Source organism: Mixophyes fleayi, chromosome 6 (assembly GCF_038048845.1).
Source record: "Mixophyes fleayi isolate aMixFle1 chromosome 6, aMixFle1.hap1, whole genome shotgun sequence".
Lineage (NCBI taxonomy): Eukaryota > Metazoa > Chordata > Amphibia > Anura > Limnodynastidae > Mixophyes > Mixophyes fleayi.
In genome coordinates this window covers 28,224,950-28,250,962 of record NC_134407.1, presented here as the reverse complement: position 1 = coordinate 28,250,962, position 26,013 = coordinate 28,224,950, and the positions used below count along the sequence as shown (strand labels likewise).

At 40.4% G+C, this 26,013-nt stretch overlaps 1 protein-coding gene across 1 annotated transcript; it reads left to right on the top strand.

Annotated features, from left to right (window-relative positions):
- Positions 1-654: 654 nt before the first annotated feature.
- On the top strand, positions 655-25,855 carry SLC35G1 (solute carrier family 35 member G1). Its single transcript, XM_075216137.1, has 3 exons — positions 655-969; positions 19,582-19,759; positions 23,736-25,855. Exons 1-3 carry the CDS (start codon positions 708-710, stop codon positions 24,493-24,495), a joined length of 1,200 nt encoding a protein of 399 aa, XP_075072238.1. The 5' UTR covers positions 655-707; the 3' UTR covers positions 24,496-25,855.
- The last annotated feature ends 158 nt before the right edge of the window (positions 25,856-26,013 follow it).

Below are 26,013 nucleotides of genomic sequence, written 5' to 3'. Positions count from 1 at the left end.
AGCCCAAGGTAGCCCACTATGGGTCTGGCCTGGGGGGGGGGGGGGGGGGGGGGGCACATGCCCACCAGCCACTGTTAGACAGGCAGCTTTAATATTACACTGATTCCCATCTGTATGGTGCTATTATAGAGTAACATAACACACACCGCCTTTGTTAGTGAAACAACTTTTGAAAGTCTGTAACAATGTACATAACATACATCTTCATAGTTGTCAACATTTTGAAATAATTCCCATGGACACTTGTACCTCTGGTGCAGCTGAATCTATCCAATCATGCACTAAAATCCCCAATGTAATGTTTACTCAACTTAAAAAATGTTTTAATTGTTTTAAATACAGCACTTCAATAAATATTAACTAATAAACCACATAAAATTAATAGTGAGCATTATATCCAATAAAAATAAAAAGAGGGATCATACTATGCAGCTGGTTAGTACTGAAATATAGGCTTCATTTAAAGACCCTGGCACTGCCCCTGGATATTAGGACCAGATGGCATCTATGCATTGTTCATAGTAACTGAGCATTTTGTGTGGCAGCAGATCCTGTCTCAATGTCTTGCCCAAACCCCGCCCCCTTAGCGATGTCACTGCCGGGTTCTGCTCTCTGCTGCCCCCTGTGGTCGTTTCTAAAGTACAAAGACAAGGATGATAGCTGTCAGCTCGCATAGACTACCGGCTTAATCCTATCCCCGAGCCACCATGGGCTGCGAAGATCGGGATGTTAGTGAGGAGGATCCGGACCTAGAAGGACTGGGTCAGATCCCTCCTCCTGATAAAAATGGATGCCTGCAGAAGTCCACGTGGAGCAGTGACAACCAGCCTGGGATCTGTCCAGAAGGTGACAATGAGGATCCAGGTGACAACCCCTTTATCTCTGATTGTCCCCCAACTCTGGACACCTCGAAGACCTGCTGTCCTCACATATCCTGTGTCCGCCTAATAGTGACAGATGAGAAGACTGGTAAGGGTCAGACTTCTTATATAAGGGATGTGTATTCTACTAAATTCTATTTATGATGTATGTCATTTATAATGACAGCTCACACTCAGTCACTTCTCATGTGATGTGCGTCATTTATTTTGCATACAGGATACATTACCAATAGCAAACTCACAGCTTAGTTGAAACCTTTGGTTACATTCAAAGCCTTTTGCATTGGTCCTCAAACTTATGTGAATCACTCTATCTTCCAAGCAGCAGTGGGCATGTCATTCTGTGTCATCCTTCTCACCCGTTAATGTGTGATTTATTTTTAAATGTTTATTAATTTGTGTATACATATGGACAGTGCCGTAACTAGACATTTTGGTGCCCTGGGCGAGACAGGGCACCGGCGCCCCCCCCCATCTAAGTGGGAGTGGTATTTGACAAGTGGGTGTGGCCAACCTAATATGGGGGTGTGGCTAGCACTTTACTGAAAGAATTGTGTTACACATATTTGCAAATATATTAAACATTTAAACTGTTAAAGAAAAAATATTAAGGCATACCTTACCTGACAAAAATCTGTTATTTAATATTATATTCATATTATGGCACAGTAATGCCCCAATTCATATTATGCAATAGTAATGGCTCTCTTCATCACACTGTACCATGTAGCCTTCCTTTGCCGCTGAAAATACTGTGATGCAGCTTCCTTTGCCCCTCAAGACACTGCGATATGTAAAAAGGAGAGAGAGAGAGAGAGAGAGAGAGAGAGAGAGAGAGAGAGAGAGAGAGAGAGAGAGAGAGAGAGAGAGAGAGGCCTTTCTTTCTCCCCACCCATCAGTTAATTCAGATATTTTTTCATCTTACCAAGCTTTAGTACACATGAACAGAATACAGGCATTGATATACATTCACTCAATAGAGTACTTTTAATAAAGCAAAATTCTACTTTACTTTAAACCTCAAGCGCAAGTTATTGTTCTCATAATGAATGATGAACTAGAAAATCTGCAGATTAAAAATAATTCCTGTTTAGTCATTTTATTGATTTCTGGAACTTTGTCACCAACAGCTGATAAGAGACAATTACATCATTGCCTGCTACTAACTGGTAGAAAGGCCTCACGTTTTAAGGACAGCAAGAAGACACTGTAGGAGTAGAGGTTATGAAAGATTGCAACAGAACAATATTAGTCAAAAAAACAAAAGTAATGATGCTATTATCTGACCGTGGATTAATACAATGTCACCACATGTCTCCACACCATTCATAAAAAGCCAAGTCGTGTTTAATAATGTAACGTTACCTTAGACCATCTGACCCTGTCCTAACACAATCGATTACAAACACAAAAAAACAACAACACCAAGCAGTGTATGGAAACTGACAGCAGCCTTCCTTTTATTTCCTAAATTTCAGATTTTGACTAACCTGAGGGAGGGGCGTACCAGAGGCGACCCGTTACCCACCAGGCTACGTATTTGTGCCATCTAATTCACCAACGCAAGGGTCACGTTATCCTGGTGACAAAACAAATCTGGCTATAACCCACAAAACCATGGTCTGAGAGCCCCTCCAGGACTGCCAAGTAGACTCTCTTTTACTTACCCGCAGTGGAACGCATGTGCGTTCCACCAACAGGAAGTTCGGCATTTGGAACGCAAGTTTGCGTTCCAAATGCCGAACTTCCTGTTGGTGGAACGCACATGCGTTCCACTGCGGGTAAGTAAAAGACTGTAGATAGAGCCAGGTAACGGGCGGCTGCTGCGCCCCCTTGGGCTTGCGCCCTGGGCGACGGCACCGCCCGCACCGCCCTAGTTACGGCTCTGCATATGGATCATGTGTTTAAGAGTTTTTAAATGCAGCCATTGCTGGTGTTTTGCCCCTCACAGGAGTTTCAGAAACTTTTGTGATTAAAAAGTGCGGTCAGTGTATTATGTACTACTAGATTACTAGACGTTATTAGGTGACAGTTCTGCATTGTTGAAGCCTTATTGATTGTGTTAACATATTCGTATTCCCTAGCAGCATCAAAGTTTTTATGTTTTTTATGTTGCGGGCTGTCAGTGTAGCTGCTATAAAAAGCTTGTCTTCCAAACAGTGTAAGTTGTTTCAGACATATAATTATGTTGCATTGTTTTTGTTACTACAGAGAAAGCAGAATACTCTGTGAGCAAAGTAGTTTCATAAGCATCACGTGCAGATTACAGTCTGGTCTGCACACACTGCTTACTTTGAAAGGTTACTGTACAGACACACAAGGGCTTTAATTGTAAGGCATCAAGGACACTGGTATCAGGATGACTTTGCATAAAATTATACTTATGCAATAGCAGTGCAATCCTTTATGTGGGAAGTACCTATGTCTTATGGTATTATTCATTGATTGTTCTGCTGTCAGTCTTTATATATCAGTTCAACTGTCTGAGTTAATCTTCTTTCACAGGTGGCATAGTAAGGAAAATTGGATTTCTTCTTCTTCACTAGAATACTTTACATATCATGTACTTGTATTGATAGCCTGAAGTGGTACTAGATTCACTTTATCCTCCTCATCTACTGTATGTATTTTATTTTTATTTTTTTATTTCTTGGCCAGGATAAATTGAAGGCATTTATTTGTAAACCCTGATAAAGTTTCTATGAAGGTCTAAGCGGTTACCTATCTCAGCGTAGTCTATAAAGTGTAGACTAGCTATTTTTCACACTCATAATTTTACTGGGACATATATTCCTGAAAAAACATTGGAGGTCACTGTACTATTCATATAACACAGTATAATATTTACAGGGTTCTCATATCCATAGATGTACACATCTTGTATTAGCCTCTTTCCAGTATTTGGTTGAACTGTAGGAACTAAGGGAGTAGGATGTGAACTCTTCCATCGCCTAGAGAAGTAAAAATATTATAGTACGCTCCCTACTATTGCTATAGGCTGTCCATTCTTACTATTTTTTATTTTTTTATTTGCTTAAAAATACTGACTCTTTTATTAAAGCTGCAAAGTGCCTGTCACACTATATTGCGTACCTGCTATTGTTGGCGCAACTCGGAAGAAGGGGCGGAGTCTAATGTGCCCCTGGTATTCACCAGGGGCCGCCGTAAGGCGGTATGGACTCCGCTGCAGGGACACTCAGGTCGCGGTCCTTCCACAAATCAACAGCGAGATACAATGGGGGTGTCAGACAGGCCGGGTCGTTAACGTTCTGGTAATAGAAGTACACAGGGGTATCCGAAGGAATGGTGAGGCAAGCCGGGTCGGTAACAATCTGGTAGTGCGGTACAAAAGGGAAATACAAAAGGGGTGGTCAAACGGTCCGGGTCAGAAGGCCACAGGCAAACAAGGAACGGTCAGGAACAAATGCTTGGATCAGAAACACAGAAACGCTGGAGGCAGGAAGACCTGATACTATGGCAGAGGTGAGTGCTCAGGAAGTGCCTTTTATAATTAGAGGGACCAATGGGAGACAGTGGGCGGCAGCGCTGGTCTCAGCTGCCGCCGAGGCTACAGAGTAGCGTCCCGTTGCCTAGCAACGGGGCGCGCATGCGCAGAAGGCCGCGTGAGGCCATGGGTGGACGAGCAAGATCTTCACGTCCCTAGGATTCTTAAGGAATATCTTCTAACAGGAGGAGGAGGAAGAAGAGGAGGGTATACTGTCAGGCGCCGTCCCGCTGTCTCTTTGGGACGGCTGCCTGCGTCATTGCCCCGTGCGTCTGGTTGCCTGGCCTGACAGTGCCTCTTTTTTTTTCTTTTTATGATTCTCATTTTACCTTGTCTGTATAAGTGGATCCCTAATTATGTACAAGTATATGTAAATGAATGGCCATTTGTTTAATTAACTAGTAAAGCAAGGTGCCAGTGTAAGAAGGTCCGTCCTCCAAGACAGAAAGCATGAAGAGCACATTGTCCTGGATGTGGCTCTATCACTAATAGCAACTGTACGTAATAACCGTCAATCCTCTTATACTCATTCCTCCTAGCCATTATAAATGTTTGAAATTCGCTCGTACTGGGCTAGTTCAGCTGCCTCGAATTTGTTCACAATCCACTTGTAATTTAAGGCTGGAGGTAGAAGAGATAATAGGATAGTGGTAAACTAAAGCTACAATATAAAATGAAGGTATAATGGTTATAAGTATTAAAGATAAACTGGTGGGAAAAGCGCTAGTGAACATGAGGTTATAGCCGAGGCAAACTTTTATCTCCACTCCACAACCGCCATCTACAGTGTGTTGATGAATCAAGATTAACTGTACTCTGTGATTTGACAACTCATCTTTTTTACAAAAAAATAAAAAAAATTAAATAAAACAATATATATATATTAAAGATTTAAAATTAGCCAACACCAACAAATGCAGGAGAGGATGTTGTTGATCTTCTTGGAATCGTCTACAGAGATGCTTTAAAAGCCTCAGAAGAACAGAGTTACTTCTCACATTTTGAAAGATTCATAAAGGGGAGGCTACAGATACAGGACTAGAGGATAGAGAGGATAATAGAAGTATGGCATTGTGTACCATCCAACACACCATTAAATTACATTAATGTCACCTACACTCTGGTGTTGCGTTTTGCCTATTTTTATGCTAGTAAAAACATAAGTGAAAATTCATGGCTAATGCATTTAACATTAATTTGGCGATCACTGTAGGCTTCCCCAATGCATTTACCCCCTGCAAACACATGTGGATATGGAAAAATACAGTACACCAGAACGCTATTACCGCACAGAGTGAGGGAATGTGATTCCACTGCTCTGACCCGCTGTACACTCCCATGGTATAGAAATTCGTCCAGCACCTTTGCAAAGCCTTCTTGGCACATCTGAATGACCCGCTCACAAGTGGCACATTATGGCAGTGGTTCACAGACAGGATGGCACACTATCCCATTGCAGGGTTTGCAGATGAAGGGCAATGAAGTGTTCATGCTTCCGCATGGTAGAAGTACACCCGCACAGCGGAGCTGGTAGGCCATGTATCCATCTGTGCTGTACTGATAGATCCTGAGCCTTGGGGACTGAAGCAGAAAGCACTGGCATCCGACTGTGAAAGTAATGCTTAGTTAGGAACAGCATATGCTGATACATCGCCCAAGTGAGCGTTAAGGTCAGCTGGAACAGAGTCAACACTTCCATCCCTTCGGGCACTCACAGTGACAAGCGATTCAATACTGACAGAAACAAAAACTCAAGCCTAGAAGTCAAAAACACCTATTCGGTCTCTATGTCAACACGTTCCATGAGCGTTACCTTGCTCAACCTTACTCTAATTTTTGGCTCTAAGCGAAATAATTTTTTTTCTTTAATTAAAATGTAGTATAACTAGACTTCAGCCCTTAAGCTGCATATTTTCCTTTGAAAATACTAACCCTAAATGTAATGTGTGTTGTGGAGATTGTTCAGTTTACACTGCATACAACCATAAGACAATTCCAAAAGCAATACAGTTCCAAAAATAATACAGGCCCATAAACAATCCTTCCGGACTCTTTATTTCAATATAATGTTTGTGACTTGAGCACTGAAGTCTACTTATATTACATGTGGCTTTTACTGATTGTGATTAAATTAAACTGTGGCCCTCCCATGTTCTACTTTACCACCCCCTAAACACACCAATGACACCTGCCCATTGCACTGTGTTCTCGACTGTCAGCGCACAGCAGTAAATGATGACCTACATTGTGATTTTTTTTTAACAGATTATATGAAACTATTCAATCATTTGAATTGTTGTGTGTTGCACAAGGACGTCTGTTAACAAGTGTTGTTTTCATATAAATAAGTTGACAAGGGAACTGCTGCAGTTGTGTGTATGTTTAACTGACTATCACATTCTACATTATAACTAACGCTTGTAAATGTAAATTTACCAGTGATACAAAGGCTTGAATGACAAACCCTAAAGGTGCCCAGAGGGAGGAGGGGGGTTGTATTTGAGTAGAGGGATAGAGGTAAGGGTGATGACCTGCCTTGTGCTGGTTTTTACTATAGCAAGTGGACATCATGCTTGAGGTCTAGCTGTACATTGAGCTTCGGAGTTACTGTGCTTTTTGTTAACTGTACCGTGCTGTCTCACCCTGTATCGTGTTTCTGTCTGTCCCTGTACAGCGCTACGGATAGCTAGTGGCGCCCTAGAAATAAAAAAAATTAATAATAATAATAATAATAATAATAATAATGCAAACCAGCTCCGGCTATCTAGCACCGGTACTGAGCTGCATTTTTGTTTTTAATCTACTGTATTTTGCAACATACTATTAAATATAAGGTTAACGTCGTCCTTAAAAAGATGGTATCCAGAAGGAGGGGTAAATGGAAGGAACTAAGAAGTTCTTCAAAGAAAAGAAGCTTAAATAAAACATACACCGATCAGCCACAACATTAAAACCACTGACAAGTGAAGTGAATAACATTGATTATCTCATTACAATGACACCTGTCACAGGGTGGGGTATATTAGGCAGCAAGTGAACAGTCAGTGAAGTTGATGTGTTGGAAGCAGGAGAAATGGGCAAGTGTAAGAATCTGAGCGACTTTGACAAGGGCCACATTGTGATAGCTAGATGACTTGATCAGAGCATCTCCAAAATGGCAGGTCTTGTGGGGTGTTCCCGGTATGCAGAGGTTAGCACTTACCAAAAGGGGTCCAAAGAAGGACAACCGGTAAACTGGTGACAGGGTCATGTGCGTGCAGGGGTCATTGATGCGTGTGGGGAGTGAAGGCGAGCCTGTCTGATCCAAACTCATGGAAAAGCATTAATGCTGGCTATGATAGAAAGGTGTCAGAACACACAGTGCATCGCCGAAAGATCAGAATGACCCCTGTCCACTGATGGAAAGGCCTGCAATGGGCACGTGAGGGCTCAGAACTGGACCATGAAGCAATGGAAGAAGGTGGACTGGTCTGATGAATTATGTTTTGTTTTACATCATGTGGAAGGTCAGGTGCAGGTGCATCGTTAACCTGGGGAAGAGATGGCAGCAGGATGCACTAAGCCGGGGAAAGTAGTGTGATGCTCTGGGCAATGTTCTGCTAGGAAACCTTATGACCTGGCATTTATGTGGATGTTACTTTGACACGTACCACCTACCTAAACATTGTTGCAGACCAAGTACTTCATGGCAACTGAATTCCCTGACGGCAGTGGCCTCTTTCACCAGGATAATGGGTCCTGCCACACGGCAAAACTGTTCCGGAACTGTTTGAGGAACATGACAAAGAGTTCAAGGTCTTGGCTTGGCCTCCAAGTTCCCCAGATCTCAACCCGATTGAGCATCAGTGGGATGTGCTGGAAAACAAGTCCAAGCCATGGAGACCCCACCTTCGCAATTTACAAGACTTAAAGGATCTGCTGCTAATGTCTTACTGCCAGATATTACAGGACACATTCAGGTCTTGTGAAGTCCATGCCTCCATGGGTCACAGCTGTTTTGGTGGCACGAGGGGGACCTACACAATATTAGGCAGTTGGTTTTAATGTTGTGGCCAATCGGTGTACATCATATTCTACCACCCAAGGGTATTTAACCTCTCACATAATATATTTGCCCAATCTGATGTATTGAACAAGAATCTGCATTCAGCACCAACCACAAACCTAATAATTGTCAGTTATACCTAACATTAATTTCAATTCATTAGAAAGCTTCATTAAAAAAATAATAATTCTTAAACAATTTAATAAACATTGAACACACCCTATATAACCCAATACTGCTTTAAATAATAAGAAAATTATTATTTTTAAACCTGGATTTAAGGCATTGTCTAAATTCAATCTGATAGAATCTAAAGGAAGCCATTTACATATATTATTTGTTATACAGTAGATGTCTGGTCTCTGTATTCTGTTTTTCATGTATTATGTAATGTGTTATGGATTGTTGCTGGCTGTTTATTGTAGACTACTGTTAATGTCATGTTCAGTGCTGTGGATTTTATACATAAATAATAGTATTAAAATTTATCTGACATTGGTAAGAACGATTTCATTAAATTACAATTTTGGAAACTAATCTGTCCCTGCAGAAAAAAAGCCCTAAACATTTTGAATGGATGATGGTGATAATTCAAACAAGCAGACAGAGGTGGTGTAAATGTTTTAATACATCATATTGATTATATTAATGATGAAGAGATACTAATTAGTGACAAAAGATCACATAAAATATTGAATAATGGCCTCACAACAGTATTTGTTGCTACTTTAGAAGCCTTAATAGATGATGGTATGAATGCAATTACATTCTGCAGAAAAAACTGTTATCCACCCTCCAAAAATATTATTTACTTTTAGCATAAAATCCATAATAAACCTCTCACTAAATCTCCAGAGAGGCCAATACAGAGTCTCTTATTTCTCGTGGCTCTGAATATGTTAATATTGTTTAAAATATATGTTCATATTAAATATTATAAACATGATTTTTATCTGGAATGAGTAATATAATAGGGCATGTACAGGGCGTTACAGCTCGTAGAGTGTATTGTTTCAAAGACTAGCAATTCACAAGTAGGTTAAAATAATTAATTTTATTTCATAACTATTTTACATTCTTGGACACATTTTAACTTCAGTAGTGCAGTGCCACAATGGGGACAGTCTCAGTGCTTAACTACATGAATCTACATATGGATAGCTGGGGGTTGAGCTGTATATTAAGTTATATCTATGAATGCCAAAGTGATTATATATTATTATGGCATGAGAATTAACACATTTAATGAGTTCACTCTAGATGCTGTGGGAATAAATATTAAATTATGCTGTTCTTCAGGTTTTTGACATTTCCATCACAAGATTTTCTGTTGATATAATGTCAGCATTTTAAATAGAGTTAAACTTAACAACTATCAGAACAGTGTACTATTAAGAATAAGTCCGGATTTAGTGATTTGGATTAGTGTTGAATTTGGCCACATACATATGTATGTGACATACTTTCCAGTTTTTTCAGTCCCTGCCCCATTGGAGCTTACAGTCTAAATTCCCTAACATACACACACACACACACACACACACAGACAGAGAGAGAGACTAGGGTCAATTTTGATAGCAGCCAATTAACTTACTAGTATGTTTTTGGCATGTGGGAGGAAACTGGAGCACCTGGAGGAAACCCACGCAATCACGGGGAGAACATACAAACTCCACACAGATAAGGCCATGGTCAGGAATTGAACTCATGACCCCATCGCTGTGAGGCAGAAGTGTTAACCACTGAGCCACCGTGCTGCCCATGCTACCCCTGCTCTACAATATGATTGGCTTTGCGCACTGGGACATGGGGCTATGTGGCGGTGAAGCGCGGCATCAAACCCCACCTCTGTCAACTTCTCTGGACACAGCAGGGCTTATTACACCCAGATTGTCTCTCCCACGTGCAGTCTGTTCCTCTGCAATGATGACACTGACCTATAAGCTCATATATGTTATCACATGCACAACATAAAACAGATTCTTCTTTACCGGCACAGAAAGTTTAAAAATAAACAGTTAAAAAAATTAAAAATAAAACATACAAAAATACAGAAGTGTGGATGAATGCAAAATACAGACATCATCAAGTGGGCAAAACCTGTATGCAGATTCAGTGTCCCTATAAATGTGGTCCAATAATTTTAGGTACAGTTGCACAGTAGTTAGCACTGCTGCCTCACAGCGATGAGCTCATGTGTTTGGTTCCATCCAGGGCTCTATCGGTATAAGGTTTGTGTTATATGTCGAGGCATGGTTTTCTTCCGTGTGCTCTGGCTTCCTCCCAGTCCAAACCTGTACTGGTAGGTTAATTGGCTTGTGACACAAATGGACGTGTGTGTGTGTGTGTGTGTGTGCGCGTGTGTGTGTGCGTGCGTGCGTGCGAGTGTGTGTGTGTGTGTGTGTGTGTTAGGGAATTTAGACTGTAAGCTCCAATGGGGCAGGGACTGACGTGAGTGCGGTCTCTGTACAGCGCTGTGTAATATGATCAGCACTATATAAATGAAAAATAGTAATAATAATGGGGTTGTTCTCGGTGTAACAAAGCGCATGGTGGTGTATGTGTGATTACCTGTATTGCCTTGTTTTTCTCTCTCTAATGCTCCAGCATTATTCCATATGAAAGCCCTATTGTTTCCACCTGAAAAATACATATTTACATTGGATGCATTACAGCAAGATGGAAAGTGCCTGAAACAAAGAACAAATTGATTTCTACGGCTTTGTTGATAGCTCTATGTTGATCATATACAGAATTAGGTTTTAGCTTTTCACTTTGCATGAACATTAAGGGGATTCTGCTAGGATACTATCATCATCATCACCATTTATTTATATAGCGCCACTGATTCCGCAGCGCTGTACAGAGAACTCACTCACATCAGTCCCTGTCCCACTGGGGCTTACAGTCTAAATTCCCTAACATACACAGACAGACAGACAGACAGAGAGACACAGACTAGGGTCAATTTGTTAGCAGCCAATTAACCTACCAGTTAACATTAATATAATTAATATTAATTGTAATAGGATGCATACAGTGTAATGCTCTTATGTATGGAGATTGAAATGCATAAAAAGTGTCTGCAGTTTTTGGACGTTTTACTTACATCAAAACCTTGGGAAATGTATTTACACACCAGGTTTAGTAAGTGAAAGTGTAGTCAGTGACAGATTGCTGAGTAATGCTGAACTGGTGTAGGTCATTGGTTCATATGTCACAAGATCTGCCAAGCATGAAGGAGACAGGCAGTACCTGTCGCCTTATCAGCTACATTAGATAGAACTCTGTCAACATATGGTCATTTCACTTCATGGATATTGATTGTAAATTTAAATGTACTTTACTGTGTATTAATATTACTGAATAATCCTAAACTCGACCCAACAGTATCAACATTATCCATGTTTCAGTTCTTTATAATAAAAGACTCTTACAAGAGTGTGAGACAGTGCGGGTCGATATTTGCTTGTTTTTCTTTGGTTGAGAACAGAATGCTTTTGTATTTTACTGAGTATGACTGACTATGGATCCTTAGAAATTTAGTTGAGGGGATCTTCTGCTAATTATGTATTTGTTGTCCTGCTGAGATAAGGAAGTATGGCATAAATGAGCTTACAATTTAAAGGGAATCATAAATGGAGCCATGGTGACAACACCAAGCAGAATGTGATTGGTCGGGAGCACCTCAAAGTAAAGTAAAATTGCAGACAGAAGTGGAGACCCCACTTTATATCCTACCTCTTTTATGTAGCAAATAGAAATGATTACAGATCTATCTTCAATCTGTCTCGCGTCTGCACCTTCTTTGTCACCCTTGTTCTGTTTTTATGTAAATTGACCCTAGTCTCTCTCTGTCTCTCTGTGTGTGTGTGTGTGTGTGTATGTTGGGGAATTTAGACTGTAAGCTCCAATGGGGCAGGGACTGATGTGAGTGAGTTCTCTGTACAGCGCTGCGGAATCAGTGGTGCTATATAAATAAATGATGATGATGATGTATGATTATGCACCTTATATGATATGCACCTTATAAATAAATGATGATGATCATCTCTGCCATTAGCTGAACCAGGGAGCTGACTGTACAGCATTTTTATTTTATCTGTTGAATCTGGAATGAGTTCTGTTGTGCAAACGGCAGTGGCAGCTTTCAGATTTGCTGTGAGGTCTGGTAATAAGCGGGTTCCAGATAAATATCCCTTGCCTGTTTGCTACATGAACGAGTCCGCAGACAACTCATTGTAAAGGTGAAATCTGGTAAGCGTTGTGGACAGCTACAACACTGTTGCATTACCAGAAGAAATCCCAAAGGGCGGCGATGTGGCGTCTCTGGGGTTAGTGGCATATGAGTGGTTGATGCTGGAAACGAGAACTAACAAGCTTCCGTTCCACAAGATACCACACTTGTGGAATTGTTGGGAGCACAGTAGAACTGTCGCCTTTAAGTGCTACTTTCAATCTTTCTTTTTCGGTCTGAACGGTTGGGAAATAGTAATGAGGCTAGGAAGAGAATTCCAATGCATGGTCAGTATGACAGAGGTATAGAAGGTGTCACAGAGACTATATTACGAGGGGATAAATCGGCAGAAGACCTTCGGTAAAATGCAGAAGGTTTTGGAGATTTGGTTAGAAATTTAGTTAGGATTATACATTGTAGCGGCAAAAATATTAATTTTCAAATATTGCTGTATGGTTGAAAAAGAGTAGATGTAGACAGTCCTCATGGCATAGTGAGGAGTCGGCATGATTTGTAGTGTGATACAGGACATCTCAATGGAGGTACCGCTGATTCTTTTGTTTTTCACAGGAAACTTAGTCATTGGTTTCTCCTGTGGGTCTATGGAAGTATTCTGTGACATCACTGCTTAGACTGGATCTTGCTAGTTATTATTATTATTATTATTATTAATTTTATTGGCCATATGCTTCATTAACATGTAAACGGAATATAGGAGGTAACGTTTTAAGTACCTGTTGCCTACACACCGTCCACCTAGCACAATTCGCTCTCAGGAGACATCTCCACAAAGTGGAAGTGTCCCTAGGTTATCCGGGAGGTGGAAAAACTTCAAGAGACGCCCTGGGAAAAAGTGTAAACGTCACATAAAAGTCCAACCTCCATTCGTATTGCTATCGCTCCTTTCATTGTTTAAGGAGAATGGCCTCCTCTGGAATACAGCAAGGCAGGGCCATCTTTTCCACTGGGCACGGTGGGCAGGTGCCTGGGAGCCCCACGGGCAAGGGGGCCCCATAGGCAGGGCTCTTAATTAGAATAAATAATCCTGCAAAAAGAAATTCCTTGCGGTCACGTAGTCAGCTAGCGATCCGGCTCCCTCCCTGTTCCCCTCCTCTGTGCTGCGCTCGCACTGAATGTTCATTGAGAAGCGCAGCATAGAGGAGCCACGGCGCGAGAAGCAACGGAGAAGCAAGCGACAGCGAAGATTCAAAGAAGCAGAAGACACAGAATAAAAAAAAGAAGAGAAGAAGAGGGTGCAATCGGAGAACAGGGTAACTGAAAGGTAAGTGAAGGGGGATTTGATTTTTTTTAGTTGCTGTACTTCATGGGTCACTGAGCGAGTACATTTAAAAATAAAATTATATATATATATATATATATATATATATATATATATATATATATATAATTTATTATTTTTACTATTAGGGGCCCTGGTACACTACTTTGCCCGGGGGCCTATAATGTTGTTAGGATGGCCCTGCAGCAAGGATACCAGGACCTGTCACCTATTTACAGTCAAAGCAGCCGTTTTGTGGACTCAATCAATATACTAAAGAATGCAGCTTTCCAATTCATTAGGAAGTAATAGAGGTGACTGATGAGTATGTGATAGGTTCTGGTGTCCTTTCTGTACTCCCACTAGTTGTTCTATATTCCAGACGAGGCTATCCTTCCTCAATACCATGATATCGGTGAACACAACTCTAAGGGAAAAGTTCAATTCTGAGTAAAGTCCTGCTGGAGCCTCATGTGATGGGATTTTGCAGGATTTTAGTTTACTAAAATATTTTGCTTGAAGCTGAACAATCAGTAGTGTTTAAATACTGAAGCACCCGGATATGTGTGCAGACTCAGACTTTAATTCTCCCCTAAGTGTGATGAATTTGGCATATTTTTGGGCTCTGCGTGAACCATTGTTTATTGCGGGCTGTTTAATATGTAGGGCGGAGGTGACAGGTATATTCTATAACCAGCTTAATCACACTAGTCAGCCCTTATCACTTCTCCACAGTTGTCAGCGATAAAAATGAACTTGGAGCTGCAGAATTCTTATAATTAGTTTGTAATTATTAAGCTGTTGAGCTATGCTCACACATTCATCTTTCCGTGGATACGGACTCATTATGTATTTATTGGTAGAAATTTGGAGCACTCTGTATGTTTTGTGCCAGTTTCTACGGTATCTATGCTGGAACATAACACTACCCCTGTGCTGTGCAAGAATACTTATGGGGTCGTCCTCTTTACCATCTTCTGGGAAAGACAGCTACAAATCAGTAATATAAATGGAGAAATAAAGGACAATGCAGGATGCCTGTTTGATATTGGAGTCCATTATTTGCTTAATGACACAAGGGCCACTCTATGGTTGGTGCACAAGGCAATATAATCAGTGGTACATTAATAAGGATAGCCTTTTCATTTGAGAACACTAAGGGACGCATTTATCAATGTTTGCATAAAGTGAAAAATAGTTTTCAATCCTTATCACATTGATAAGGATTGAACTGTTTCTCAAATTTATGAAGAACCCAACACAGAAACAGCAGTTCCGATAAACTGCTGTTTCTGTGATAAAAAAAACAACCATACTTACCCCGCCTCTTCGGAACGCGCTGTCTCCGGATCTCCTCCTTGTCCTCTCCGTTTTCCTTCATACTGCAATTGCGCATGTGCAGTTTGAAGAACTGGTCATGCACACAGACATCTCCGCTCTGTCTCTGCAGCTATAGTTGCAGAGAGAGAGAGCGGTGAGTGACAGGGAGGGATCATGTGATCCCTCCACACATGGCCTGTCCAGCTCTGCTCTTCGGAGCAGAGCTGACAGCACTGAAATTCTTCAATTATGATAATGTACGCCAGCTTCTGAACTTTTTTCGGAACTTGTTAGATTGCGGAAGGGAGCAGTCACCATACTATTGAATGGTGACTGCTCCCAAAAACGAAACAGAATGCAAAGCATCAGATATCCACGATATCTGCTACGATGCACCGTTCATAAATATGCGGGACACTACATGTGGCGTGGAATTTGCAGTAAGTGTCTGAAAGTGTAACATCGTTACTTGTTAAATATGCCCCTAAATACATGGGAATATACTGTTAAATAGAATTAGAAGGATAGACAGGATGATTGGGAAGGGAGTGGAAGAGATTGTTTACTAGACAGATTATTGACGCTACCCCGTCTTTCAGGTGTCTTTTTTTCTGTCCTCTTCAAGAGCAGTGCCTTTTGTTATTTTATCACGGGGCCGCCGTACCTGTGGATATGGTATCTGTTTGCCAGGAGGAGATGAAGACTCTTGGCATTGTAGAGTAGTACTTACCAAGGTAGAGAGTGGTTTTGCTCTGCTGGAGATTGAATTCCACGAGGATAACACTTACTGCTGGAACTGGTATTGTGCAAGGACGCCGGGGCCTGTGGCTTAAAGCACTGCAGGATGCCAGGAGTGCCTGTGTTGTGCGTGCATTCATGTGATAATGGTGACATACGGCAAGGCACACTGAGATATATACCCCATAATTCAGGGTAAACCCCTTCCTTTTTTTTATATATAGGGTTTCAGTCTGGTCCTCTTCTTTACTGTGCAGGAAAAGATCACTTCTGAGCAATGAAAAAACATGCCAAAAAATAAAAGGTCATTGCCTGTGAAACCTGTGGCAAACATCTCCCAAAAGGATATTGTGCCAAATGATGTGCAATTGGCAGACACCTGTGTAACTAACGTCTTAATGGTCCCGTTCTAAGGCAAGCTTAGACATAGAAGGAGTTGGCAAGGGATTGTTACAGCAATCCAGGTCTGATAATCTGATAAATTGCATTTTGAATTAGGAAAACTTTTAGAAGAAGGAACTGTCAACTCGGGACCTGGCTGGCAGCCTTTATCAAATCCATTAATATGGAAATGAAAGAAATAGCTGAAAAACAGACCCTGCAGGATTTCTCTGAGGACAAAGAAAAAGAATAATCTGTGAACAAAATGTTGTTTTTTTGTTTTTTTTTTAGAAGATAGTGAACCAATGGTGGTATCCACAAATTGACCTTATGGCAACAGCAGTGAACTCCAAAGTAGGAAAGTTGTATCCACTGTAGACCATGGTTTGCAGAACAGTCTACCTGAATTGTCTACACCAAGGTCAAGTATGGTATCCACACTCCAGAAGCCTCACTGGAAACTGACAGAATGGCTATGTGACTGTGACTGTTGAGGTGTATTGTACAATTTTTGGAAAACTTTCAGTAACCGGTGCACTTTGAGGAACACAACGCCTCATAGTTCCAATATCAGGAATATCCTGGAGTTCAGATGAGGATCTGACAGTGAAGACACTGAAAGTACAGATTTCTGCCTTGGGGCAATACTAAACCGAAAATTAGCTAACAAATCTGCAAATCTGTCATAAGGTTCATGCAGGCAACAGCAGAGACAACCACATGGAATTTTAAATTAGTCTTGGATGTCCTTACAGAAGTGCTATGTAACCCTTCAATATCACTGAAGAAAGAGCAGGATGCCGCTAAGTTCACTATTGAAGATGGGTTAAATCTTATATCCAGGAGGCAGACAAGAGGAAATGACAGATTCTATACTGGCTTATTAAACTAGAACGACAGCAGCATCACTGGCAGAGAAAGCATCTGGCTCTGCTGTAGAATTGTACATAACAGCAGGATGGTCATCTCTATTAGCTTTCTCCAAACACCGCCGTGTTGATGTCCAAACCTCAACGGACATGTGATGTGGACTATAGTTCTGTAGGGATCCAGTCAGTTAAGTAACTGCTTGGCTATTACCCATCGGTATCTCCTGCTGTTAAGTAGGAAAAGGAAAGCAACAAATTATTACTATTACTTATGTTGTATTTGATCTCCTCCATAATAGCCTAGTTCCTTTTTCCTTAGTTGTTCAAATATACCTGTATTTGTGATATGTTGTTCTGAGATATTTCCACAGCTTGGGGAAAGCCATAAGGCACCTGGAGGAATGGGGGTGGCATTGTGTACCTTCCTGCCCTAACTTCAGTGGTAGGGAGTATTGACCCCTTGGTGTCTGCTGCCATGGAGGGGATTATAATTACCAAAACTGATTGGTTTCAGCTCAGTTCGTCTGTTGGTCATCTGACCAGAGATTTGGCACTATACACCAGAGAGGGAGCACTATAGATAATCACGGTTATCCCATTTTGTGTGGATGAGCTCTACTGGTCCTCCCACTACTCCGGAGAGTCTTTCAGTGGACCTGTGGGAGTGATCCTAAGGACCATGGACTAATATCGATGTTATACTCCCAGCTCTTGAATGTTACCTTCTAGGGCAGCACGGTGGCTAAGTGGTTAGCACTTCTGCCTCACAGCACAGGGGTCATGAGTTCAATGCCCAACCATGGCCTTATCTGTGTGGCGTTTGTATTTTCTCCCTGTGTTTGCGTGGATTTCCTCTGGGTGCTCCGGTTTCCTCCCACACTCCAAAAACATACTAGTAGGTTAATTGGCTGCTATCAAAATTGACCCTAGTCTGTCTGTCTCTGTCTGTGTGTATGTTAGGGAATTTAGACTGTAAGCTCCAATGGGGCAGGGACTGATGTGAGTGAGTTCTCTGTACAGCGCTGCTGAATCAGTGGCGCTATATAAATAAATGGTGATGATGATGATCCTGTAACTTGAATGGAACACTGTGTTACACCTATACTCTGCAAAGTTTGTCCATGGTATATAGTAAAATAAATTGCTCAACCTGCAAATGCCTCTATTTTGTTGCTCTAATTGGCATGAGACTTCATAAATATTAGCACAATTGTGTAAATATAGATACATCACAAAAGAAGAAGGAATATTTGCAGAGCTGCATGCTCATTTTCCCACATTGGTAAAAGACTACTAATTTTTAGAAAGGTGTTTTAAAATTAAAATGTAACTTTATTAGGCAGCACTGTGGCACAGCAGTTAGCATTGCTATTTCACAGTGCTGGAGTTGTGAGTTTGATTCTGACTAGGGGTTTATCTGTGTCAAGTTTGTGTAGGTTTCCTCTGGTTGCTGTGGTCTCCTCCACAATCCAATAAACATATTAGTAGGGTAATTGGCTTCTGACAAAAATGAACTCTAATGTGTTTTTGTGTTTTAGAGAATATAGATAGCAAACTTCACTGGGGCAGGGACTGATTTGAATGCTTCCATCTTTTCTGTAAAGTTTGTGTGATATGTAGGTACTAGGAACCTGTGATATCAGTGGGACCATAACCAGTATTTATGAGGCACCACTAGCTAGGGAAGTGATATTTTCACGAATATTGTTTCAGCTCACAAAATGGCGCCGTTACGCTCCGCCCCTGTCAATCTTAGTCCATTTTAGCCAATCGCAGCAGGGGGCGGGGTCACGATGGCACATTTATCCCCGCCCCCACCATCTTCAACAACGGCGACAGTTGGATCCGGGATTTTTGCCTGCTCTCTCGGTAGTCCGGGAGAACGCCCAAAAATTCGGGAGTCTCCCGGACATTCCGGGAGAGTAGGCAACTATGATTCATAGTAAGGTAAAAATATGCAATAACTAATTAGGCATATTAACATTTCAGGCTTTAGTGTTCAGGCGGTAAATGTGTTTTGGTTCGATTTCTGCAAATCACCTATATTCGGCAACGTTGCGAGCAAAATTTAAACCGGCAATGTGTTTAAAGGCACGATTTGCCGAAATCAGACCTAAATACATCTACCCCCAGGTGTTGTTATGGTTTATTGGAAAAGCTAGCCAGATTTTTGTGTTTAGCTGCCCAGAACAGATCTTCTGTATGGTGTAGTCTCATTAACAAATGTATAGTATGATCTGCACAGTAGCATTCATTATGTCACTATATCACAGTCTCTGTACCTGTCATGGCTGAATTAAACCATATTGTGATTCTTGTTTTGCAGGGAAAAGGAAATGCGTTTGTCCAGGGCTTGGCATCTTCTACACCATCTTGTCCGCCGTCTTTTTCTCATCTAGCGCCTTGCTGGTTAAGAAAATTGAAGATATGCACTCTGTGGAAATCAGTGGCATTCGTTGTGTTTTCCAGATGGTATTTGTGCTTCCAGGATTAATTTATTTCAAGTAAGATTAAAAAAAAAAAAATCATAACCATAATAGAAAAATGGTATATATTTATTTGTGATTTTCAATATATCATTGAAAATATACCAGGTATGATTCATTTTTCAAATAAGGGCCAGTATATATAAAATACAAATTTCCCTTTATAAAAGGAAATTTTACATCTATATTCACAAATATATATGTAAAAGTTCCCATACCTTGGCAGAACATTTGACATTTACACTCTCCTGAATACCTATATAGGTAAAAAAGCTATATTGTTCACTGCTATCATCCACTTCGGACTGGGAGAGGCTCCTTGTCTGTGTCCTTCAATAAGCTTTGGCCTCATAACCACTGACATTTTACCAAATGAAAACGTGTTTGTCATGTGTTTGTTACTAGCCTGTTGGAGCTCCCATTGGGCTTCCTGAAAATAGAACAAGATGCATTCTGATAACCGCACGACAATGCTAGTAACAGAATTAATGGGTATGGTGCATTAGAAACAGTGGTCTCTAGAGCAGGCCTAGTCAACCTGTGGCTCTCTAGGTGTTTTGAAACTACAACCCCCAGAAAGCTTTGCCATTAGCTAGCCAGCTAATAGATTTCAGGGCATGCTGGGAGTTGTAGTTTCACAACACCTGGAGAGTCACAGGTTGGCCACGCCTGCTCTAGAATAATATTAGACTACTTGAGTTCTACTAGTGGTAAAAGCACTGGTAACACGTATGAAATAAAGGGCAAGTGGTGAGCCCTTAGGGAAATGCCTAGGATAAACAATTGTAGGCTATTTTATATATAATGTATATTGTGACTGTCACAAGTATTAACTTGTATTTTATATATATATATAATGGCCTTTTAACAGACTTGATGGTTAGAAAATATTTTTCTCCCGTGTATGATATACTTCCTTACGGTAATCCCATTGGTGGATAGTAAAGGTTCTTGTTGGGTACTTAAAGTTGCACTACCACTTAGTAAACTATTCTACTAAGTCCCCGCCTCCCCATTAAATTCCCATTTAATAGAGGACTGGAATACTAACAAAAAATATATATTTTTATGGTGTTCATAGTTAAATAGGATTTGAAATACAGGGTAATTTATAGTAGACAGACTCTTTCTGGTGTTTGGGTATTAAACAACTTGTAATGTTTTTTTTACTTAAATATGTTTGAGTTATAAATAAAAGACTTAAATCCTATATATAGGTATCCAGGAATTTTCCATAAAAGTTAATTATATTGTCGCCAGATGTGGTTAGGTATAACACCCAAATATATCACACCAGTTCAGTGCCTTGGTTCAAATAGCCTCAGATAGTTTTATTTACCAGTATGAAAATAAATAAAACCTAAACAAAATACCTAGCCTGCCCGGCTTCTAAGTAATGAACAGGAACATCCTCTCTGAAGTGAAGGACCTTGTATCCCACATACACACACAAAATATCAGCACTTACTGGTCACAAATTGCAGTCTCTCCAGAGACATCTGGCCTGCTCCCTAGGTTGAGAGAGTGAGGAAACAAGCTCCTAGCTTTTTAACAACACCTAATCAGGTGCAACTTCTAAATAGCCAGCAACTTGCTAGCTCTTTGGAAGACCCAAAATGGATCTGATGAATGGAGCCCACCCTCCTCACTCCATTCACAACCCCAGGGACCCTTATACCGGCTTATTCTACACCCGAAAGGCACTCTTTAGGAAGCTCCTTCCCAAGTACCAACAATCTCACTGGAGATATATATACACATGCATATACACACACATATACATACATATACACACACATATACCTACATATACATACACATACATACACGCACACATATGTATATATATATATATATATATATGTGTGTGTGTGTATATATAAATAGATATATATATATATATATATATATATACATATATGTGTATATATATATATATATAAAAACAAAAACAGACATAGGTCCTCTGCACTCACCATGTACAGACTGGGGTGCGAGAGGGGGTTGCCCACTTTGGCATGAGTTGGCCAGATTAAACATATATTGCAATATGTGGAACTAACATTCCCTGTTTTTAATGTAGAACAGTACTTGTTATAGCATTAATTATGTGTTTGGAGAGTGCAGAGTATCCCTGTTTTCTTATATATATATATATATATATATATATAAGAAAACAGGGATACTCTGCACTCTCCAAATACAAGGTCCTTCACTTCAGAGAGGATGTTCCTGTTCATTACTTAGAAGCCGGGCAGGCTAGGTATTTTGTTTAGGTTTTATTTATTTTCATACTGGTAAATAAAACTATCTGAGGCTATTTGAACCAAGGCACTGAACTGGTGTGATATATTTGGGTGTTATACCTAACCACATCTGGCGACAATATAATTAACTTTTATGGAAAATTCCTGGATACCTATATATAGGATTTAAGTCTTTTATTTATAACTCAAACATATTTAAGTAAAAAAAACATTACAAGTTGTTTAATACCCAAACACCAGAAAGAGTCTGTCTACTATAAATTACCCTGTATTTCAAATCCTATTTAACTAGGATGTGTTACACATACATTAGCTCTGAGCATCCAGAAATCACTCTAATTCTGAAGTATTTGGATTTGAACATATGATCATGCTGTTGTAATTTAATAGATATTCAGATTCTGAACATTGAAAAGCAGGCTTGACATACACTCAGGAGACTTCTCTGCAGTCACATGGTCACTCATGTAATTCTAAAACATTTAAAATAATCTATACATACCATTTATGCATATATTAAATGTGATGTCCACTCTGCTATAAAATTACCCTGTCCCCAGTAAAATAATGCCTTCTAGATTAGTAATTATATAATGTGTCTCTGACTGTGCCCCTTCTACCAGATAAGATTCTCTAGTGAATTAGAAAATATTATGTTTTCGGGGGCAGCTGTCATGGAGAAACTTCACTAGTCATGTTAGGGATGAGACTGTTTTCCCTTTATTATATATAGCAGTGCAAAAATATAGCAAAACAAATTTCACGGGCTGATTCCTAAAGATCAATGAGGGTGAACATTACTCTAAAGTACGTCCAGCACCTACGCTCAGTAGCGGTGGACACTATGTAGGCTGAAGGCAGTATATCCATTCTCTAGTATCGAGGTTGAATATTATTAAATCGGATCACAAATTGGCTGCCTTCACTGTGTAAGCACTTAACAGTGGGGTTATTTAACATGACACAGATGTTCTGCAACATGTAACTTTGTAGTAAACTTTGCTAGGGATGACCGTTATCTATAATATAAAAGCCTAGCGGCGTGTGTTAGTCTGTGTGTGGAAAAAAAAACAAACAAGCTGCAGCACCACCTGCTGGGCGGAGTTTTACACTGACCTACTAAATTCTTAGCATTATCTAATATATAAAAGTAAAAGCCTAGCGGCGTGTGTTAGTGTGTGTGTGTGTGTGTGTGTGGAAAAAACTATTTTCTCAGAAAGGGCTCATCCAGTTGACCTGAAATTTGGTATACTGACATTATATGACAAAAAAATTAGAATAGTGAAGTCAGTTAACTTCCATCATCCCCCCTTCCCCCCGTGGGAGGGGTAGTAAAGGCTAAATTTACGAGTTGAGGGCTCAAACTTATTTTCGTGAGGTAATTTTACCTCATGAACACACATTAAAAAGGGTGCTTGCGTCAGGAAGTAACGCTCTTCCCCTGAGTAGGCCTGGGCTAGGCCCAAATGCATGACAAGTACCTTTTTAAGACCTTAAGTAGCTTGATTTGACTAGAATGCATGAGTATCATGCACTGGTTAACTTGTATATAATATAATCTGGTTGCTGTAGGTTACATCTTATCTGTGCACGCTGCACCAGGTTAGTAAGTAAAGCTCCTATGTTGGGAGAGTCTATGTTCTAACTGTAGAGCTCATGAATACTTTTTTACAGTATAATCTCAGAGTGTCATTCGGCTGTAATTTTCCCTCTCTCATAAATTACAGGGTTGGTTTCCTAGGACCCAGGGATCTGTGGATTTACCTTTTGCTCAGAGGATTCCTTGGCTCTAGCGCCATGATGCTGCTGTACTACGCTGTCCAGTCCATGCCCTTGGCAGATGCCACCGTCATCACATTTAGCAGCCCGGCCTTCACCTGCATATTTGCTTGCTTATTCCTCAAGGAGAAGTGCACAGTCTGGGATATAGTGTTTTTGCTCTTCACTTTGACAGGAGTTGTTCTGATAGCACGTCCTCCATTTTTGTTTGGGTCAAACAATGCTGTCCTTGAGTATGAGTACTCCAACCACTTGAAGGGAACCATCGCTGCGGTGGGATGCGCCATATGTACATCATTAACTCTGGTGGTGCTGAGAAAAATGGGGAAGTCTGTTCATTACTTACTTTCCATCTGGTACTATGCTGTAATCGGTCTCATTGAGTGTCTCATCGCTCTGCTTGCTCTTGGTGAATGGACTTTGCCCTATTGTGGACTAGACCGGTGGCTTCTGGTATCGATAGGTATTTTGGGCTTGGGAGGGCAGATCTTTCTTGCAAAAGCGTTACAGATTGAGAAAGCCGGAACGGTATCTGTCATGAGGACAATGGATGTGGTTTTTGCTTTTATTTTTCAGGCCTTGTTCCTTCACAACACTCCCACCTGGTTGACAATCGCTGGAGCTCTGTGCATTGTGGCCAGTACAGCTGGTACCGCTATCCTCAAGTGGTACACAAGCACAAGAAAAGCCAAACAAAGTGAGTTATAGCTCATAGCTATAATAATAATAATAATAATAGAGCACAGCAGAAACACAACGGTATTGCGCATGGCTGCAAAAGACTGTAAACAAATTAGAGACTGCAATAATAACAGCGTTGTATTTATAAAGTTCTGTAGAATTTCAGGACTGCAAAAACTGTTATAGTTCACAATTGGACAGATGCCTATGACTTTCATCTAAGTTATAATTATTTATACTCCTATGCTGCTTTTCTCGTAGCTGAAGGAACGGTTGGATATTAAATCCAACTGTTGCCTGACAATATAATAAAATCTAGAATGTTTGCATTCTCAGTTATTCAAACACTCACACTGCGTTGCCAGTTGGGTACACAAAAGAGGACATTTGTGAAACCTGGTGCAGAGTTAACTACAGAAAAAGGTGCTGGAATCCATAGAAACCAAGCAGATTTAAACGCTATTTTTTCTAGTGCAGTTTATGCAGTTTAGATAATGAAAGCAAACGTCTGATTGGTTGCTGGGAGTTACAACACCATATTTTTTTTTTTTGCATGTTTTACAGCAGTCAACCTACCTTTTAAGCAGTAGGTTTCTCTGTTATTTTTACTGTATTGCTTTATAATTCTGACAAATATTTTGATGGACAACCAAAAATTCTGAAGTTTTATCAATTTAGTCATTTGTATTTTTACCACTGTTTTTCTTAATGCATTAATTTTTATTTATTTTCAAAGCAGGTAACCTCAAATAATAGAACCTTTCCATTTCGGTCAATGTTAAATGAAAGTAAATTACAGATGTTGTCTGTATATGAGGACTGCAAGACAAGCGATAGTATCAGTGTTATATACGGGTATGCAGGGCAGCTGTAGAAATCAAAATGATAGTAGTTTATGCAGCAGACATGTAGGAGACCATGGGGTAAATTTATCAAGCTGCGGGTTTGAAAAAGTGGCGATGTTGCCTATAACAACCAATCAGATTCTAGTCATTTATTTAGTACATTCTACACAATGACATCTAGAATCTGATTGGTTGCTATAGGCAACATCTCCACTTTTTCAAACCAGCAGCTTGATAAATTTACCCCCATGAATATACAATCTATAATACTTATCTACTAGACCTACTTGATTTTTTTTTATCATTTTTCACTGCTTTCCTTTTATGAAATGTGTGTGGGAGTCCAGCGGAGAACCCTCTGGTAACTTTAATGTTAAGCTCAAACTTAGACAGCAGCTCAGTCTGGACTATGCTCAGTCTGAGACTTCCTGGCTACTGATGCTCCGACTTTCTGCAATACAAGATCTCATCATAGCATTGATAGTTATTGCTCTCAGGCTATACATACTTGCCAACTCTCCCGGAATGTCCGGGGCACTCCCGCATTTTGCGAGAGTCTCACGGACTCCCGAGAGAGTGTGGCAATCTCCCGCATGTGGCAGAATTCTGCCCACTTCCTAGTGAAGTGGGCAGAGTTAGGTCCAAAATGCAGCGATTCACGGCATTTGGCTCCGCCCCCTACTGTCAAATGACGTGTCAT